This window comes from Solea senegalensis, linkage group LG13, assembly GCF_019176455.1.
Source record: "Solea senegalensis isolate Sse05_10M linkage group LG13, IFAPA_SoseM_1, whole genome shotgun sequence".
Taxonomy (NCBI): domain Eukaryota; kingdom Metazoa; phylum Chordata; class Actinopteri; order Pleuronectiformes; family Soleidae; genus Solea; species Solea senegalensis.
The window spans coordinates 11162337-11183379 of record NC_058033.1 but is presented as its reverse complement, the minus strand read 5'-3'; the positions used below and the strand labels follow the sequence as shown (position 1 = coordinate 11183379).

General features: G+C 41.2%; 1 protein-coding gene across 4 annotated transcripts; it reads left to right on the top strand.

Annotated features, from left to right (window-relative positions):
- The first annotated feature begins 546 nt into the window (after nt 1–546).
- On the top strand, nt 547–20965 carry LOC122779940 (carbohydrate-responsive element-binding protein). 4 transcript variants are annotated; one of them, XM_044042641.1, is made up of 17 exons: nt 548–1103; nt 3151–3257; nt 3373–3455; nt 3580–3669; nt 4306–4347; nt 9976–10150; nt 11560–11640; nt 13568–13719; nt 13800–14400; nt 15062–15135; nt 15588–15885; nt 16460–16575; nt 16680–16802; nt 17003–17130; nt 18683–18806; nt 20328–20457; nt 20560–20965. In XM_044042641.1, exons 1-17 carry the CDS (start codon nt 763–765, stop codon nt 20745–20747), a joined length of 2853 nt encoding a protein of 950 aa, XP_043898576.1. In that variant the 5' UTR covers nt 548–762; the 3' UTR covers nt 20748–20965. The 4 variants fall into 4 exon arrangements, with proteins under 4 accessions (XP_043898578.1, XP_043898576.1, XP_043898575.1 ...); XM_044042640.1 differs by having other exon boundaries at nt 13800–14409; XM_044042643.1 differs by lacking the exon at nt 20560–20965 and having other exon boundaries at nt 547–1103; nt 13800–14409; nt 20333–20412.
- The last annotated feature ends 78 nt before the right edge of the window (nt 20966–21043 follow it).

Here is a 21043-nt window from a genome sequence, read left to right as displayed (position 1 = left end):
TACAAAGCATTCATTTAATATCGCCACACAAAATATTGTCATATTTCACTCTATTGTTCACCCCCAGCTGTTTGTGGCGTGCGTCTTTCTCTGTCTTGTTCTTATTGACTGTCACTTAACTTCCTCGGGGGCCAGCAGATTTGAGTTTCACAACCAAGACAATTGAGCAACGGAGTGCCTTGTCTGTGTAGATCTCTGCTCTGCGTTCAACAGTCACATGTATTTCCAGCAGTAAATGTGTTGTTCTTGATATAACGCTTTTACAAAGAGTGCAAAAAAATACATCTGAAGGGGCTACGTCCAAGTTTAAGTACTATGTAAGGCCCCCTCCAGTCCCTTTTCCTCAGGGCCCCAAAGTGTCTTGGAACATCCCTGGTAATAGACCCAACCTGAAAAATGGCAGTGTATTAAAGTAATAAATGATTAATAATGTATTGCATTTGTTATTGTTCATTTTGGGGGAAGAAATCCTATATTGGGTTTGGTCTATTAATAATTAGCCCCTCAGAGGAAGTTGACGGTGATAGCTTGCTGTTGCACAACAGTCCACTGTCAGTAAATGTGCACAGAGGAGCTGCAGCCTGGTCACACACTCTTGTCTCTGCTGACAGATGTTTGTAGCAGCAGCGGCAGCAGCTGTTTGAAGTAACTCTGGAATATCCGAAGAAAACAGAGGGAGGAGGAAGAGGAGGAGGAGGAGGGTCACCTGAGGAGAAAGGTCACTGTTGGCAAGAGAAGTCGAAACACAGTAAAAAACACAGAATGGCGGCTAAAGGAGAACGAGTTTGTCCCGCCGGACAAAAGCAACTCCACGACTCTTCAGAGTCTGACTCTGAGCCGGAGGTGGAGCCCGCTCGGGTGGCCAGCACCGGGCCGTTCGCCGCCGCTTTCCCCCGCACCCAGGTCATCCACAGCGGCCACTTCATGGTGTCATCCCCGCACAGCGACTCGGTGTCGCGCAGGAGGAAAAGCGGCGGTTCTCTCAGATACGACTTTGACACCGTGAACAGGACGTGGTGTCAAACTTACCGGCTGAGCTACGGCAGCCTGAGCATCGACCCCACTCTGACCCGCCTGTTTGAGTGCATGTCTCTGGCCTACAGGTAGGTCTCACTGTCGAAACTATAGCAAAACAACATTCCCTGCATCCATCCATCCAAGAAGGACTGAATTCTGTCAGTTATTGTCAATTGTTGTGAAATAGTTGTGCTAATAGAATTTTATTTTACCTTGACTGCCAACATACAGTCCTGGTGATTTATTTTGAAGTGCCACAAGGGGGACCCCTGCATCTTTTCAGCCTTCCAGTTTTAACTAAAATGCGTCAATCACATCATCATAATTGTTTTTTATGACATTATGGCATTTTGTCACTTCTTTTGGTAAAAGAAAACTACGTGGTTTTTTTTGTAATGTTAAGAACATGTTTCTTATAAATCACAACACTATCTAACATGTTTTTGTAACATGTTCCATTTTCAGACACTTATTTTCCACAATGACGCTCAAGTTTTTATGGGACGTCCATAACAAAAAGTGAAATCTGTTTTTGTTCATTAAATCGATAAAGTAGCGATGAGCCGATACAACTCTCAAACTTGGTATCGGTCCGAAACTGGTCAAAATCACTGCATCAGATATGGACAGAAAAAATGTAAAATCCTATATATCGCACGCTTCACTATGCACAGACTAAAAAAAACATTTTGTGTGCTGTATAGATTATTTGTTACACAGTTGGAGAATCATGTCTTTGAAATGGGCAGCACAATGTGTTTTTAGCAGCTAAAAGTGCAGATTTTTTGTTATCTGTATCATTATCAGACATGAAAAAGTGGTATATTATAGGTATCAAAGTAATTTTGTGAATCTTGCATTTTTTTTCAGGATAATTGAGAGAGGATAAGCCTATTTTAGTTCTCCCTCCTCCTATTTGGATAGGACTTTTTAGAAGTGTGTATAATCTGAGCGCCTTGTTTTGCACCTAACAGCAGCAAGTTATTTTGAGTCTGCACAATATCAGCGATAAGAACATGTACTTTCCCCCTGCAGTGATCCTCCTCTGTACACTTACCATGTGTTTTAAAAACCACTGACACAGAGAGCTTCACTTAAAACCGAGCAGGACTTTATCTCGGCCTGCTTCCCTTCCCAAAGTCTTGTGTTTAAAGTGAAGCGTTTGGTAGCAGAGTGAGTGGATGAGCTGGAACGAGTGATTTTTGCAGTCTCTTGTGCAACAGCTTGGAAAATCTTCACGGAAAGCTGGACTTTGATTCTAGTTGGCAGCACAGGACAGATTATGGTGTAACTGAGACAAAGGAGAGAAGATCCTGTTTTGATGCCTGTTATGAACACCACGCTTATTGCCAATTTGTATTTTTCTTTAAATCCCTACAATTTGGAGCAAACCACAACACTTCAAAAGCACTTGCTCTTATAGGAACAGTTTCCCTCTCAGAAAAGTGTGCTTGAAAAGCCAAAAAAGATCAATTCTGCTTTACCACCTTGTTTTGCTCAGACAGGACCAAGTCACTATGTCATCATTTTTGTATTTTTATAGTTAAGTGATGCATGCACAATGTTTCCTAATGGTTTCCATTAAAGTTAGACCACAAATCTAACACTTACCTTTATGACTTTTATTGTTTTGATGTGGAGCAAGTAAAGCAGTTATTTGTCACTAACTAGATTGGCGTTAATGACTTCTTGTTGTGACAGCTTTATGCGGCCTCATAGGTCTGTGTGTGTGTGTGTGTGTGTGTGTGTGTGTGTGTGTGTGTGTGTGTGTGTGTGAGAGACATGCGGCGTGTCACTCCATTAACCGCCTGATTAAAACCAGTCTTTGTGGCTTCCTAGCAACTTCCCCACCATCTCACACGATGGAGCCTGTGCTCCATCAGACATGCTGTTGACATCAAAGTGCAGCACGGGTGAACGGTGCACTGATGAATTAGCCGAGAGAACATTATTAGTCAAAATCTGGACAGGTTTCTAATGGACGTGGTCGCGAGGACACTGTTTTTCCACTGTGTCCCTTTTGTCTTGGGATGAGCCCATACGATATAAACGAAAATGTAGCATTCCTGAAACTAAACTAACTTGGTATTGTATTGACACAAAAACTGTTCCAAACTCCTTTTTCTTTTGCAGTGGTAAGATAGTGTCACCAAAGTGGAAGTCTTTTAAAGGCCTGCGGCTGCTGTGGAGGGACAAGATCCGACTGAACAATGCCATCTGGAGAGCTTGGTTCATTCAATGTGAGGCCACCACTCTCCTCGCCCATCATTAACAGTGACTTCACTACAAAATGCAAACAGAAATAGTAAAAAAAAACTTTTTTGTTCTCTTTGTCACTTGGTCTGCGGTGCTTAGATGTCGAGAGGAGGAAGAGCTCGGTGTGTGGCTTCGTCACTCCGCTCGAGGGCTCTGAGGCCGATGCCCATCGAAAGCCCGAAGTGAGCAGTTTGTGCTTTAGGAAATCATTTTCAGTGGTTTTTCAAACGACTGGTCACTGAGCGTAGTTATTTGGTGACTCCATGTGTGCAATTTGACTTCACCTACTCTGCTTCATGTCAACAGGCGATCGTGTTAGAGGGCAGCTACTGGAAGCGAAGGATCGAGGTGGTGATCAAGGAGTATCACAAGTGGAGGATTTACTACAAAAAGAGGGTGAGATTGAGGTATCATTTTTCTATAGAACACCGCGGTTCATCTCTTTTTTTAGCACACAAATACAAAATTAAAAACACTGACTAACTATTGACACAGATATATAATCATGACCACCAGTAAAAACAATGAAACCTTATAGAAACACTGCGACTGGGATCTCAGGCTGTAAGAGTGGTTTTCAGAGTGGTTGGGGAGAAAAACATAGGCACTTATCTGAGGAGTCAGATGAAGTGCTTTAAAAGTAATTAAAAGAACATTAAATCAGTCTTAAAACATATTAGAAGCCAGTGTGAAGAGGCTCAAACTGGAAACCTATTTATTGTCATTAAAAACCTGGTCAAAAACCTTTTAGTCTTTTTTAAAGCTGGTCAACAGATTTTTTGATTTAGGTCAGTAAATACATATGTGATGAGATAAAAGCTTGTCGTATTTCACACAGATTCAATCCCAATAGGATTAAAGGTAAAGCACCATCATCTGGTGATGGTCTGGTGTTTTACCCTGGTGACCAAATGCCTTTAGACGTATTGTCATCACATTAATACACCAAACTCAAATGGCAAAGGTGTGGTTAAGATTATTATTCACTATTTTCAGACCCATCAAATAGTTTCTCTTCTTTCTCCTTTGCAGCTCCAGAAAAAGAAGGATGATATTCTTTCAATGCTACAAGAGGTAGGACGACAGACAAGGCCCCACTTTTAGCGCGAGCATATGCTCTGTCTCTTTCTCTTTCCTGAGCCCCTCATCAGGTTTATTTCCCATAATACAGTTCTAGCACTACTTGGCTTCCATGAGGTATAGTACTTTTTGGTACCTGCTCTGGCGAGGTTCCAAGCATGCTGAGCCGATACTAAAATGTGACGTCAGCAGACTGCCGTCAAAGTCAGAGTCTCCCATCATTGGTCAGATTTTGTAAAGGCACAAATGTGGTGCAGAGGTGTCGTTCTCTTTATCTCAGAAAACGTGATTTACATAATGCTGAAAGGTCAATTTGGAACGACTGATCAATAACACCAGGACTATTCTGCCTACTGTACTTTTAATGAACACAGACGTTCATTTTGATCTTGTAAGGCTGACACATGTGAGTGCGTGTACTTGTATTTATAACTTTGTGAGGTCCAGAAGACATTCTGACCTTGTGGGGACATTTTGTCTGGATCCCACAACTTTAAAGGGCTTTTTCAGGGTTAAGACCTGGTTTTAGGATTAGGGTTAGAGCTAGGCACTTAGTTGTGATGTGCTTGTATGTGTTACCTCTTTACTGCCTTGTCTAGCAACGCTGACCTTGTCAGGACCAGTCGTCCTCATGGAGACCAAAACCTGGTGTGAATGAGGCAGAAACTAATTTCCAAGGAATTGGTTAAGATTAGGGCGAAGATTTGAATTGTGGTTAGGTTCGGGATAACGCTTTGTTTCGGCTGTCCAACTGAATGAAAGTCAATGAGAGTCCTTAAAGCTATGTTTTCACCCAGTGGAAAATGTTTTTTTGCGTTTTGATAAGGAATAGCACCAAAATAACCGTCCCAAATCGTTCCATCGTTCATTGTCGTGACACTGTACTGTTCCCAGCCGAAATGCAAGTGTGACCCATGGCATTACCATTCCAAACCGTACCGCACTGCATCAAAGAGTCACTGTGCAAACCTGTGTGTTTGTGTGTGTTTGTGCGTGCTGGTGACCTGCTAAATTGTTTGCCTTCGAATGCAGTTCAACATACTGTTAAATCAACAACTCAAGCTGCTATTTTTGTAATCCCCTGATTAACCCGAGACAAAAAGAGACAGAAACGTGCAAAACAACTTGGTGCAACATTTGTAGGCGACTGACGCATACTGACAATATATCTCCAACGCCTCAACTTCAGGCTTCATCTTTATTGAAGTGAAAAAGCTGCAGACTTTAATGTCTTTTAATCAAATCTGACCTACTTTGAGTGGGGGGGCTTTGTAAAGCAGTGGAGGGCCCGTGACAGTGACGTCACAGCAGCAGAAACAAACAAAAGATCAGGAGGGAAAGAGGAGAAGGAGGAGGAGAAAGGGGACTTTGGGGAATCACCTCATTTATGATAGTTTTTCACTGTGTCAGAGAGCCACAGCTGACCCACTATTTCTTTTTTCATTCTTATTTTCACTGTTAATGGAAATATTTTACAGCCAGGGTCTATATGGCCAGAAAAAGGCCTCTTCCACACTGAAATAAGTGGGTAAACATAGCAGTTTTTGAACTTGGGTGACCTCTAGGGCTGCAACTAATTATTATTTTTAGTAATTGATTAATCAGACAATAATTTTCTCAATTAAACGAGTAATCATTTGGTCCATAAGCTGTAAATATTACCTGGAAACGATGATTTTTTTCAAATGTCTTGTTTTGTCCACATGTTTTATGGAGCAAAGAAGCCAGACAATATTCACATTTAACCCTTTTTAGGGTTTAGGCTTTTTTAAGTTTGCTTGGGTAGTTTTTATGAACAAATAGAAGAAAAATTGTATCATTACTCCCCGAAAAAACTCATTTTGTAAAGCCTGAATATGTGATCTATAAACACACCCCAGGATGTCCATATAAGGAGTTGTGTATTATTCCCACAGCAATTTACCAAGGCACAGATCTGTGCTACATGAGCACTAAGGGTTGAGAAGGTGAGAGTGCAAAGAATTTAACATATGTTTCCGACATGCTGTGTTATTTATATTTTGTAATTGTTTTAAACTGTAAGTACACATTGTTTTGCTGTTAATCGAGAAAGCTAAGACAATGTCTTGTAGCGCCTATTAAAACAAAAAAAATCAACATTGTAAGGGTTTGCTATATTCAGAATATGAATATAAAGTTTAATTCAAACACCCAGTCTACTACTACTGCTTTGAAAGTGTTGTGCATACGTGTGCTTAAATATGCAGGTTTACTGTCCCTGTTCACAACAAAACATGGGGTTCTTGTGTCTCCCACTGCAAACATGAGGCTCGCTCAATCTTATCTATTGCATGTAACGCGTCGGCCGTGTACAAGTACCTCATGCAATCCCTCAACTATCCCTTTAACTGTGCTCAGAATTAGAACCACTGTAATGATAGCAGGGTCAGTGAGTGCTTGAAAGAGCTCAAGTCAATGCATATCTGACAGGTCAAAGATCACTGCTGCAGCTTTTTATGCTCCATGTTACCAAAGTCTTATCAGGCTTTTGACTCAACAGACACACACAAACTTGTTTTTATGTCTTAGTGAGGACACGGCATTAACATAAGGCATTCCCAAGCCCCTTACCTTAACCATCACAACTAAGTGCCTAACTCTTAACCCTGAAAAAGCCCTTTGAAGATGTGAGGACCAGCCACAAATGTCCTCACTTTCACTGCATACGGTTTATACACACACACACATTGAGTCAGCACCGTGTTATTATTGTAGGCGTTGTTATTATAACGCGTGTTTATGTCACACACTTAACAACTTAACAGCAGTCTTTTATAACGGCTGTCAACGTCTAATTTGAATCTGAACTGGCTAAATCATTTTAGCGCCCAGGCTTGTTCTCATAGAATATTTAAATGTTAAGATTTATGCGAAGCTTTATTGACTCGTACGAGGCTTTGTAGTGCATTTTATGTAAATCCATTAGAGGCTCCAAATTATTACATAGTGCACAGTCGGCCCTCGTGCTGCAACTCAGTCAATCATTTCTGAATAAAAGGTAGTTGAAGCATAAAGAGTGGAGTGTACACCTAATGTGAAGTTTGTACTTTCATAATGAATAATACTTCATTTTAGTGTCCAGGCGCGTGGCACAGTTCTATAAACACCATGTGTGCGGCTCGTCGCTTGCGATCCGCCGTGCTGTCGCTAAATACGTCAGACTCCTCTGTTAAATCATGAGATTTTAGACATTTCCTTGCTAAATGTTGCAGATTAACCCAGGACTGTTAAGTCTTTTTAACTGATCTACAGTTTGGCATTGTGCCTTTTCCTGTGACGGCAGTCTGACGCTAATGGAAAAAGCAACATTTGCCGTGCTGAGGTGAGTCAAGTTGCACTAGTGGAAACACGCCGTATGTTTTTGCAATAGTCCACATTGGATGCCTAATGCCTCACTTCCTTCCAGGCAACATGCAACTCCACCAATAAATGCTGTGAAATCTTACACACTGAAACTTTAAACGTCTTGCTCAGGGACAGATTTGAGACTCGCTGAGCAGCAGGTTGAACCCATGACCTTCTGGTTGTTTATAAACGGTTCAGTGTCTAAGAATTACTGACATCTAAAGGTTAGACAGGTACAGTACAACAAACAGCAGAATTTCCCCATGCACTCAACCCCTTTGCTAAGTGCGTCAGTTCTTCTACATTTGCACATTTCATGCTGCTGTAGAAACGTGGAGGTATCCTCCATAAAGCCAGTCTTTTATTAAAGGCGACATAGAATGCTTGTATCACACATATATGTTAGTTATGGAGGTCTACTTACATATATTAACCTTTTTTCATGGATATAAACCTCCTAATCACTGCAAATGAGCCGATCAAAATATCTCCTCACTGACACTCTCCTCAGCTGCGCTGTTTCAGACCAAAACCACACCCCCAGAATGTGGACTGTGTTGTGATTGGCCAGCCAACGAGAGCTATCCTACTGTCCTGTGATTGGCCAGGTACCTGGAAGTGACGCAATAGATAGGCTAGCTCTCAGATACACAGCTCCCCCTCTGGCACGGTGGATGCTCTGCATCTCAGCAGCTACAACGAGAGTAGTTCTTCTTCTTCTGCGGTTGAATGTACGCAACCGGATGTGCCCGGACTAGTGCCCGCACCAGGAGGCACTACGGTGGTGAGAGGAGTGGTGAGGATTTCTGATGACGACATCAAATTAAGGAAGTGCCGATCCGCTTCGCAGAGCCCAGGAAAACAATACAACACTATTTTCTCAGCAGTGGCTGAACTGTTTGTTCTGAAACTTTAGGGTTTCATAAACAAGGTAATGACGCAGATACACACACACACAAACGCAGCGTTAATTGTAGCTTCCGGTCTATGTCGCCTTTAATATACTTAATTTCTGGACCTTAAATATGATAACTGGTCATTCACACATCTGAATATAATGCGGCCCAGTGCAATACTATACTAATTATGACCTTAGTGATGATACTAAAAAATCTCTAATTTAACCTCTGCCTATGTTATTTTATTTTATTTTGGAACTTGGAGCTGGTTGATTGGGCAAAAAACAGAAAAGAATTAAGAAATCCTTTTTTTTTTTTTCCAAATTGACAAATTGTTGCTAACAAGAGGAACATTTCAAATATTTGAGACACTTGTGTGTTTCCAAAATGTATAAACATTATATCAGTATGCATTCGTCAATATTTCCCAGCTCATAAATTTAATATCTATAATTTAGTTTCACCCGATGACGATCCGTGGAGAGTTCACTGTACCACCTGGTTTCAGGAAAGCCCTCAAACGCCCAACGGAAGTGAGGCATTTGGTGGCGCTCATATGCATGTTTATTTTGTTTTTCATCGCCAAGGCAACGGCAATTTGTTTTGTTTGGGGCTTCAGGTCTTCCTATTTGTCTGCACGTGAATGTGGAAGAGCTGCCAGAATTAGGTCAGGGACAAAAGCCTGCTGCTTTTTACTGAAACGGTGAGACATGAAAATCAAGAATTGAACAAAGGCAACATGATGATAACCAGCAAGGGGCTCGTGTTTTTGAACAATATGCATAAAGTGCTTTTTTCCACGCTCGTACACACACACTCGCACACACACACACAAAACAATCTCACCTCATTTTCTACTTGCTTTCACTCATATTATCCCACAAATTGAGCAGGAAAATAAATAAATTACAACTGGGTATGTCGTGTGCTCAGACGTAATCAAAACAGTTTCCGGCTCAGCTGTGCTTCCCTATAAATGTGGGCTCTGACTTAAAAGTGCAGATGCATCTCAAACAGAGGGAGAAGACCCCCGAACCAGAGCTTTGTATTCTGTGAGTTGTGTTCACTGCCTTTTTCGACAGACACTTGGATTTTACAAATGTGTGGTTTTCTGGCTGAGTGTGAGGATGGAGGAGATCCAGTCGTGTGTATTGCTGCTTGCATGCTATCTTGATCTTTTGATGTTAAAGTTGTTAAAGTGAAATTAAAGGTAAATGTATAATGTTTCGTCAGATGCCATCAGTGCATCACTTTGCATTCAAGACTTTTCAGTCGTACCCGTAGGGAGCCCTCTAATGGACGGACCGGGGAACGTCACCTCTTGTGAGTGATTGGATGTCTGGCTCGTGTGTTGCAGAGTCAGATCTGCCAGGCCAAACTGGAGAAATGGTCGAGTCAGATGTACCAGGAGGCTGAAGCTGCGCCAGTGGAGGCTCACATGTTTGACCTGGACTGCCTCCTGTCGGACATCTCTGACACACTGTTCACCATGACGCAGAAGCCATGTCCCTGGGCCAGTGACGGACACAGCAGTGAGTAAATAGTCCCCATTAGATCAGACGCAATTAAACTGTGAGTCTACTGAGTCAAGTTTTATGCCCTGCGGTCTCAAATCAGACTCAGTAACATTTATATACATATATATACATATATATATGTGTATGTGTGTACATATATATATAAATCCCAACACCAAATTTCATGTTCTCAAAAAAAGTGTTAGTTTTTCATTTCTGTATGAGACATTTCTCTATTTTCACAGACTTATGACTGTAGATATTTTCACATGAGGTCCTTCTTGAGTTTTTGGTTCAGTATAGACACATATGGATATGTACAGACCAATCTCCAGTAGACATAGTGTGTCCCTTCGACTTGTCTTCCAGGAAGGTTTTGATCTTCATCTTCAGTTTCAGGAGAAATGACCCTTGCATTATTCTACGCTTAGTCAAACCTGACTATTTACACATAACTTACCCGCGTGCAAACAGCCTACATACTGTACTTGTATAAGCTTCCACGTTCCATACATTTGTATCATTTCTATCAAGAAGGGGAAGAGAAAGTGAAACTTTGGTGTTTATTTATTTATGTCAAGAACGGTCGGTGTGTATTAGAAATTCGTTCGTCCACATTTCATTTTATAGACACAATGTCTAGTAATGATGCCATTTCAGCTCTGTGGCTCCTCCTTCTAGAAATGGGCACTCAGCTAATAATTTAAGTTCTAAAATAATGTCAAGAGCGGGTGAACATCATGGTGCACCAAGTCCATGGCAGGACAACACAGAGACAGCTGCTCCTCCGCTGCACCTGTTTTAAATTTTCCACAACTCTTCTGGGAAACGTTTATCACTTGCGAAAAGTGACGTTAAATTGCCAGGGATGAACATGTCACACTATATAACATGCTCAACCTTGAAGAAGGAGAGAAGGAGCATCACGATGAGTAGCCGTTGTGCTGTTTTTCTGAGCTTGAGAGGATTTTAGGAGTCATTTATCCCGATTATCAGTTTGTTTACACCTTCATTATTTGTTGTGGTTATGGTGGCGGCGCACTGGGTTCACTGGTCATGTGCCGTACCAGTGCAACAAGAAAATAAACTCCGAGGTATAGACGGTGGTTAAAGCTGAGAAAATCACCATAGACCATAACCCAACAGAGGTGCAGTGAAACAAGCTGAAACATCCACACCAACTGTATGTGTTTTTCAAAATGTTGTGCAGGTATTTTCTACAGTCTAATAATTAATGGAAGAACAGTTATGTGTTATGTATCCGGAGCACCTTGTGTGCTTAGACTTAGATGAAACCCAACACATGGGAAACTCGAAAACAGTAAAAAAAAAAAACCTCACAACAAAACGAACAAAGACAAATGCACTCACATGTCTTTTCTTCTTTGTTAAGTTTAATGTTGTTATTTTTCCTTCCTCCTCAGCCTACACCACCAATGCTGATATAATCCAGCCCGGACTAACTCCACTGCAGCCTAGTATGGATGATTTCATGGATATACCAGGTACTATCCCTGTCTGTGGCACATGATATCATAGAGTCACGTTGTTTTATTCACCAGGTTTCACCTGCCCTTCTCTTCATTAACAGTGATTAACCGCTTGATTTAGTGCAGAGAAATCCAATGAAATAAACCACACCGTCAAATTAAAAAGTCATTTGGCTCTTGCATCAAGGAAACCTGATCTTGAATGACACTCCTTTGTCTAACTGCCGTGTCCGCACTTTGTTATTTGGAACTCTGGGGTTGAGAGGAATTTAAAGCAGCGAGAAAGAGGAAGTGGAAGAGGACGTGTGTAACTATGAGCCCCAGCTGTGACACCACCTATATGTCGTGGACAAATAAGGTGATGGGCTGGCTGATGGTGGAATTTCCTTCCCCAAAACAAACCTCTGTTTAAAGTTCTTTCGGGTTTGTCTTTTAGATAAATAGCTGTAATATTCTGACAGTGATCACAGATCTGGAGTGCTTGTTCAGTGAGTTTGATTATCCGCCAAACACTTTATCCCATCAGGAGCCAGAACTCCATAAATAGGCAGGTTAGGCTCTGTTTGTTTGCTTGTTGCTTTATTTGTTTGGTTTTTCTTAATTAATAATTACATAATGAGTGACTCCTGAATCTTGTTATAAATCAATCCGTCATACATCATTAAAAACACAGATTACACTGTGGATATTAACACCAGATTATCATGGGGACTAACAACAGTTCACACGTATGGTCACGTTAGAATCTCAGTTAAATGTGGTATCATGATTCCTTTGTAAAGGGAGAAAAAGTGACTTCATCAAATGATGTTGCTTTTTGTGAGTTGATATAAATTTTTTTTATTTTGTTTTACACTACATCCTATCATTTTATAATAAGAACTCATATCTATCCACTGCTTTTGTTTTCTTATTTTTTGCCTCAGGCTGCTTGCCTCTAGAGAACTAACAAGCTCGCCTGCAGCAAGAAACAAGCAGGGAGGAAGCAGATTGGGCTTTAGTTACTTGCTCAAGGCCACAATAGTTATGTTTGTTTTGGCCTCTGTGTTACTTTCAGCAAAGCAATCCCCCCTAGTCCTGTGCATTACTTTGTGTTTTGTTTTCATTTGACATTGTTAATGATTGGTGCTTAGGCAAGGATTTAATATTTAATACACCCAGATTACACCTTTATCGATTTGCTCAACAACAACAACAACAACAACGTCGTTTTTTTCTTGGCCTGACTGGGTTGTTTTCATTGCTTTTTATTGTCCATTTCATTAATGCCAGAACACGTGCATCTCAATGATAATATAAAAATGTTTCCAAGAAGAAGAGAAAGCACATTTTCTAGTTATATTTGTGGTTTGATCTGACTGTGTACTTTTGTCACAACTTGATTGTATTAAGAAGCTGCAATTCTGATTTATTGCTATTTGGTAGTATTGATATAAGCCAAAAACTGATTGATTAGGGGAATTAAAATGGTCATAAAAACACATCATGATGAATCAATTTGTAAATGCTGAACTTCAACCATTCATTATTAGATAAGATAAGATAGTCTTTCATTAGTCCTGCAGTGGGGAAATGTACATTTTTACTGTAGCAAGACAGTAAAGATAAAGATAATAAATAATAAACATGCATTACCAAAAAAGAAAATTGCAATATAAAAAGATATATAAAAAATAGTCAAAATAGAATGTAGTATGTACATTATAGACAGTTAGCAGAATATACACAGTATGGACTTGCGTATATTTACAGTATAAATATGTATATTTATTTTTATGAACATTTACAGTATATTGCTTGTGGAAGGGAGGAATGAGGAGTGTGAGGTCTACTGCTGTTAAGCTGTTAATTGAAACCTGTACATTAAGTGTGAGCAGCAGTTTTGTTGCCGTCCGCTGCATCGATGCTCGTAGTTTCTAACTGTGTGTGTGATTTTTCCCAGATATCTTCATGACCTACAGAGGCCAGCCCACTGAGCAGACTGCTTTTGCTGACTGTAGCTATTTTGAGAGTCCATCCAACGCCGCATTTGCTCCAGTTTCCTCTCCCGTAGTAACAGCTCCTCAGCTTCTTATCAACAGCCAGCTGGCCCAGGTACTGTCGCTGTTCACGGCTCCTTCTGATTGTGAAATGTCTTGTCGGGGGAAATGACTGACTCCCACTTTCTTTTCCAGCCCAGCCTGTCCGCTGATAAGTCCCCTCAACCCTCCTCATCCAATACCCGACCGGAGCTGAGCAGGCTTGTCCAGGACTGCAGTGAATACCACGAATCCAGCATCAGATCAGGAGCCATGACATATGGACCCCAGTACTCTAATGCACCTGTTTCAATAGCGTTCAGTACCAGCATTGAGGAGCCAGTCTCTGCGGCTATTCCCTTTCTGCATCCGCTGCCATGCCACAAGTTCGGTTACTACACTACGTCGAGCGTGACCTCCACCGTCATTACCCACACTGCCTCCTCCATGGGGCCCCAGGCCTCTGTGCACCAGGGTCACGGTTTATCGCACACAGCGGACACGTACCCTCAGACCGCCTGCCACTCTCTCAGCTACGCCGACGCCATGCCTGACCCTGTCCGGGCACCGCTGCCCTCCGTCACGGCGCCCCACTGCTTCTCAGTGCCCGAGCAGGTGGCTGTCACGGGAGTCAGAGGCAAGCACAAGCAGAAGACGGGAGGAGCGAGGACACTGTGTCCCTCTGTGGCTTCACATGCCTCCCAGTTCACTGCCCCCACACCGACTAGCTGTCTGGCTAAACTGCTCTGCTCCAGCGGTAGGGAACGTGAGTCTCTTCTCTCTCCTCCACTCTGTCCTATAAAGGTGATATATGTAAATTATATTTATAACAGCAACCTTTAGTGTTTAAAATGATGACTGCAATCGCTGTCTCTGTGCCCAAGCCTTACTATGCTACCATGTTACTCATGCAGGGGTGGCTGTGTGTGTCTGTGTGGTGGCACACGGGGGGGCCCTTTTCCAGTTTGTGCACAGGGGCCCCCTGGCTCATAATCCATCCCAGGCTTTCCCACTGTCTGTTGAACCTAATTCATGAATTTTCCTGTGTCAACAACAGCTGGAGATAGAAAGTGAAAGTGTAACAGCAGAGAATAATTATCACATGATTAGGTGACAGGCTGTGAAAACAGTAATTATGTTAAGAAAATGTAATCTGAGTAGGGGTGGGAATCCAAAATACGATATTATCATGATATTGGAAAAATCATCTCTTTTGAGAGTGAGCGCCTGGCACCATCTAGTGTCTGCAGTGTCCATCTGGTTTCAATCCACAAAAATTTGAATGTTTATTTGTAACATCAGTTAAAAAATATTGCAATATTTCACTGTATCAATTCCCCCCCCTACACACCTCTAATACATTTTCGTAATCATTTTTCAGTGATTATTACAAACTCTATTGGTGTTTGTGTTGACAGGGAAGCCAGCACTGGGACTGGATACTATTCTCGTGACAACCAAAGGTCAGAGGTCATCATCACCCAGCTCTACGGTTAGTCTTTTTTCTTAAGATGTCTGTTGCATTAATTATCTTCATATTTATTATATTGAATACATTTGTGAAAAACACTAAATATTTAAAATGAAATATTGTATATATATGTAAAAATAATTGGATTTTTGTTTCTAATGCACATACAAATATCCTTTGTTTACCATTAAAGAAACAAACCAGGTATTATCTGAAATGAAAGGTAATAAGTGCATTTTGAGCATCTAATACAGATCAGATCAACAGCAGATATTTTATTTTAGAGTGTATTTACAGTCAATCCTTATTCCGTATCTGTATTTGAATCACTAACAAAATCACACCATCTCTTACTTGGATCATAACCTACATCCCCAGACATCTTTTTTTAATTAAAATCAATCCTCTGCATTTACACCCTCAGGTGTGTGTAGAGGACATTCTAAGTTGAGGATGTGTGTGTTGTTTTGCAGCTAAGCAGCAGCAGCAGCAGCAGCAGTAGTGGTGGCAAACATGTTGGAGGAGTGTCATCACAGCCGCAGCATGGAGTTGGCTGGCCTGCGGGGATGTCAGTGTTGACACCTCTGCACAGCCAGAGTGTCGGTCTGACGACTCACAACAGACTAGCCCATGCAGGCACCTCCAGGGGCTTGGCAGTGTCCAACCTACTCACCCACGGCTCCACACATACCGGCACAACCCTCCTTGTTCCCAAGACTGAGGAACTGTCTCCTGTTCAGCTCTACGGCACAGACAGGAGCAGCTTATCTGGTAGATGCTCAGCACTCCAATGCACTCTCATCTTTTTTTCTCCAAATGCTCTTATCAAGACATAATGCAGGACATTTCAAATTGGTAGGACGGAAATTTTACTTTAGGTTTAGAAAGTTTGAAATATCATCTCATTTGTTGTTAAATAATATTAAAAAAGCCATTTTTTCCGGGAAAATTAAAGGTTTTATACTTCATTTACCACCCTACATGACTTATGTATGTATCACACTACATTATGTACAAGTTGAAATAATATCTTTCCACAAAGTGTGGAAAAGCCATAGTATTTAATTCTATTGATATGAACATAACACGGCCAAGATACTAAAGTATAAAAATTACGCATCAAGAATATATAGTGTAAAAAGAACAATGTTCCCCATTGGGTACCCTAAGAATAGCCAATTTTCACCTTAAATTTTCAAAAGCTCCGCAACAATCTCGCTGCACTCCCCCCCCATTACCATTTCGCTGTAATGAAATCCTGTCTAGAACCCTGAAATGACATTGCTGTGCATATGATTTGTGGATAATTAATTGTTTTATTTATTGTTTTGTTTGTTTGTTTTAGTTAATTTCCCTGAAAACCCAGGAAGAACATCCCCGTCAAACCTTTTGGAAAAATCCTCCTACCCCGAGTCCCCTCAGTCAGGCTTCTCAGGACATGGAAAAATAGAATCAAGTAAGGTAGGACATACTGTGTCACTTCGTTAAATATTAAACTTGAGTAGTTCTCTTAACAAAGTGTTAAATATGTGGAAAATCAAACTTCTAAGCCGTGTTGTCTGCAGCAAACTGACACCAGGAGGATCACTCACATCTCAGCGGAGCAAAAGAGGCGTTTCAACATCAAACTTGGATTTGACACGTTGCATAACCTTGTGACAACGCTCAGCTCTCAGCCGAGCATAAAGGTACAGTGAAAAGACGAGCTGCCACATGATCACACATAAATGTGCCGAAAGGTGGAGGCAGAGAACATCACACGAACTGGAGAACTAAACGATTCCCGAATATAGATGAAAACGCGTCAATATCAGAACTGTGGAGTATTTGTGCGCGAGTGCTGCGTGCGGTTTGGCTGACGCAACGACTCTTCTGTCTGCTGTCACAGATCAGCAAAGCCACCACGCTGCAGAAGACGGCGGAGTATATCAGTAAGATGCAGCAGGAGAGAGCTCAGCTGCACGAGGAGGCCCAAAGACTCAGAGAGGAAATCCAGCTCCTCAACTCTGCCATCAAGTGAGACTTTTAGCTCTGCATGTGTATACTTGTATTTGATATCTCTTTAGGACCTTGCTGGCATAAACCAGTGGTCTTCATGGAGACCAGAACCTGGTTGTAATGAGGCACAAACCTCATTCCTGGGGAAGTTTAGGGCTAAGATTTGAATTATAATGCTTTGTGTAGACTGTCCAGATAAATGCAGTCTCCTAAAAGGAATAGCTCTGCAAACCTGTGTGTGTGTGTAGGGGTGTTAGATTTAGACTTAATCAGTCTCCGAAGTCATAGGCTCTATTGTCAGCTCCTGGATCTCTCATATTTTGTGCATTCCTGACAGAAAATATCCTGATACTTTTCCATTTCACATTCGCAGTCAGATGAGCAGCGTGGCACAAGTCAGGGAGCGAATTTTCAGGGGAAAATTGCTGTTCACAACATGTAATGCCAGTAAACCTGCTTTCATCTCCTAAAATGCCTCTGAACCACATCAAAATCACTCTATTTAAATCATGAGGTCCTGGAATGAGTGAAAAAGTGGAGGCTCCCTTTTGTGGCACTTCACAATAAATCCCCCAGTCATCCTGATAAAAAGAATTCACCTCCAATCAAGTTATTGCGAGTGCTTTTTATTGCAAGATATGCTGAAATTATTTATCGTTTCATCTCCGCGTGAGGTCCCGAGTGAGTCCAGTTTCTGGTGTATTCCTGTTCCTGTAAAATGAAACAGCCAGTAGCTGATACATGTTTCCCTGAGAGCAACCAAAGCGTGCTCCAACGTGATTGGTCTGCAATCCAAAAGCCTTACCACAATTTTATCCCTTGTTCACATGCAGAATCTGAATTTAGAGATGAGGATTAGGAATATAAATGTAGTTGTAATGACTATGGTGAGGGTTAGGGTTAGGCACTTAATTGTGATGGTTAAGGTTAGGGTAAGGGTCTAGGGTACGCATTATGTCCATGATGTGTCCTCACTTAGATATGAAAACAAGTTTGTGTGTGTGTGTGTGTGTGTGTGTATCGTTGTAAAAACCAAAAATCATATAAACAATAAGGAGGGAGGACATTTTGGAGGAAGGTGAGGACATTTTATCTGGTCCTCACAACTTTAAATGACTCTTTAGGGGGTTACAACTTGGTTTTAGGGTTATGGTTAGAATTGGATTTAGGTTAGGATTAGATTAAGGGTTACAGGTAGGCATTCAGTTGTTAATTTACGATCATACCTGCCATAAGACCTTTTTTGCATAAACACTAGCCTTATCAGGACCGGGTGTCCTCGTGTGGACCAAAACCTGGTCCTAATGAGGCAGAACTTCATATTTGAGCAAGTGGTTATGTCAATTATAATACGATTTGAATACTAGTTTGGTTAAAGTTAGATGTGTGTGTGTACATGTGTATCCAGCAGTTTGCATTCAACACTGCCTTAGGTTAAATGTGTGTTTAGAAGCATTCATTGAGTTTTTTTATATTCGTGTGCTGTTATGACAGACTGCACAAGTTCTCTGAAGTGAACTCAGTCAGTTGAAGTATGATGTGACTTGACTCACTGTGTCTGTCCCCGCAGTACGTGTCAGCTGCAGCTTCCAGCCACTGGTGTGCCCATCACACGGCAGCGCTTTGACCACATGAGGCAGAAGTTCAGAGAGTATGTCCGGGCACAGACTCTGCAGAACTGGAAGTTTTGGATTGTATCCTTTTAAATGTAAGGTTAATGAAAACAAACACGACTCCGCAAACTTACTCACACTGCGTAAAAACAAATATGATCAAGTGCTGGGTACTAAGTGTATCCTTCTGTCCCTGCGTTTGGCTTTTTCAGACTTTGGACTCATTTTAAATTCATTCTTGTTCCCTTACAACCTCAATCCTTTAATCCAAATGAGCATATTATACTAAGCATTATGCCATTGTGGACAATTACTGAGAAGGATAGTTTTAAAGTGTGTCAGGGAAAATATCCTCTGAAATGAAGCTGTTGGCCATGTAAATTCATGATTAGCAAACTTTTTCTCAAGTACAGTACAATAGGGTATTTCTATTTCAGAAAAAAAAGCACATTAGTCATCTAGGGCGTGTGTGTTGCCTAAAAAATGATTATGTAAATTTAATACATAACTCTCCCCTTAATGATCGCCCAATCCATTATCTCGCTGGCAAAACAAGATGTTTGTGTTTACACAGAAACACCTTGAGGGTGTTTTTCTCTCTCCATGAATATGAAGATGTTTTCTGCAGTTCTTTTTTATCTTAAACTGCTCTTAAAATAATCGCATTTAAAAACAACAAGGACAATTTCTCTTTATGTAGACACAGGATAGTAGATGGTAAACATTAGCAGATAAAGCATTTGTCCACACTAAGTGCTGCATCAATTCCAAATACTGCACATGTGTGTGCGAGTGTGCAGATAATATACCATATATTATACGGCGCCATAGTGTATTACCTTGAACATGCAGTACATGGAGCTTAAGTTAAGTTAACAAACTGATTTACTATAACCTAAAAAATGTACTAAAAATGAGTGAGCATTTAAATCAGACATGTTGTACTTCTCAGCAGTTTTTAAAGGAGTAGGCCTTTGTCTGCAGTAGAAGCTACGATGTACTGTAAATTGATTTGATTCTTGTTGACATTGATTGTTTTTAGAACATCAGCTCTTTCTGAAAGCTGCTGTGCTTAAAATGTTTTAAACGTTTGGAGATTTTTGTTGTTGATGTGACTTTTTTTTTCCTCCGTTTGGTCTTTGTCAGCAGAAATCATGTAACGCTGCATTCTTTTTCTGAAAACAGGCTCAGTCAAGCAAAACTATCAGACCTCACTGAGGGAGTATTTATGCGTACACAGCAGCTGTGTGGGGACCAGTAGTTTTTATCCCATAGAATTGACTTCTGAAGCTTTTCTTATTATTATCATACTGTAATCTGTTTGCAGCTGCCTCACTTATTACTAGTGCAATTTTGTTGTTGTTTCCGTCTGTCTTGACTTAAAACAAATACATTGGAAAAACAAAGAGAAAGAGTGAGTCGTGTGGCGCTGATGGGCTTAATCAGCAATGTGTGAACTCATTTGACAGTGGTTTGAATCTGACTGATATTTACTTATATTTAAAAGTTACGCACCACTGTTTAAAAACATTTTGCTGACCGGAAATTCATGATCTCCCTCATTTTCAATGAGCCAGATTTCCTTCCTCAACTCTGTGTCAGTTCAGTATCATCATTGAACCGCTCTTTGAGTCCTATAACGGAATGGTGTCCACTGCCAGTGTGGAGGACCTGTGTCGATCCACTCTGTCCTGGCTGGACCAGCACTGTTCGCTGCCTACCCTCAGACCCAGTGAGTCCATTACAACCCGTACTTTTAATCAATTATCCACAATTTTCATCCATTGTTCTTTCACAAACTTGCGTTTGTCATTTCCTTGTGTGTCCTCGTCAGTGGTCCTGAGTTCACTCCGTCTCCTGAGCACCACGACCGCCATTCTGACGGACCCCACACTTCTGCCAGAGCAGGCCACCCTCGCTGTCACACAGGGAGACCCAGGTGCTTCTGGTGCTGCTTCTGCTGCAGCAGCACCAGACAACTCCCTACAGCCAACCACATGGGACAATGTGCACCCCATGTGACCCTGGAGAACAGACTCCAGACTTAACTGGAACCTACTATGATGCTCAGGAGACCAAGGAAACATTGAAGACCTGAACACTGAAGCCCTGAGACTGTTGATAATAATTATCCGATACATCTCACCAGCTGCAAAAAGAATGTATTTCAGTTCACCCAAAAAAAAAAAATCATACCACGTAAGTGTGGATGTTAATTAGATTAAAGTTGTTGTTATGTTTGTTGTTGTTTGCTATGGTATCATTTCGCAGCCTTCTTATTTCTCTGGCAAAACAGACGTTCAGATGAGTGGAAATGT

What these genes read in the sequence shown, in the direction of transcription:
- LOC122779940 (XM_044042640.1), top strand. Translation starts at nt 763, where the DNA reads ATGGCGGCTAAAGGAGAACGAGTTTGTCCCGCCGGACAAAAGCAACTC. An exon ending in TGCATGTCTCTGGCCTACAG is followed by an intron (nt 1,104 to 3,150) that starts GTAGGTCTCACT and finishes TTTCTTTTGCAG; the next exon opens with TGGTAAGATAGTGTCACCAA. An exon ending in GGCCAGTGACGGACACAGCA is followed by an intron (nt 10,151 to 11,559) that starts GTGAGTAAATAG and finishes CTTCCTCCTCAG; the next exon opens with CCTACACCACCAATGCTGAT.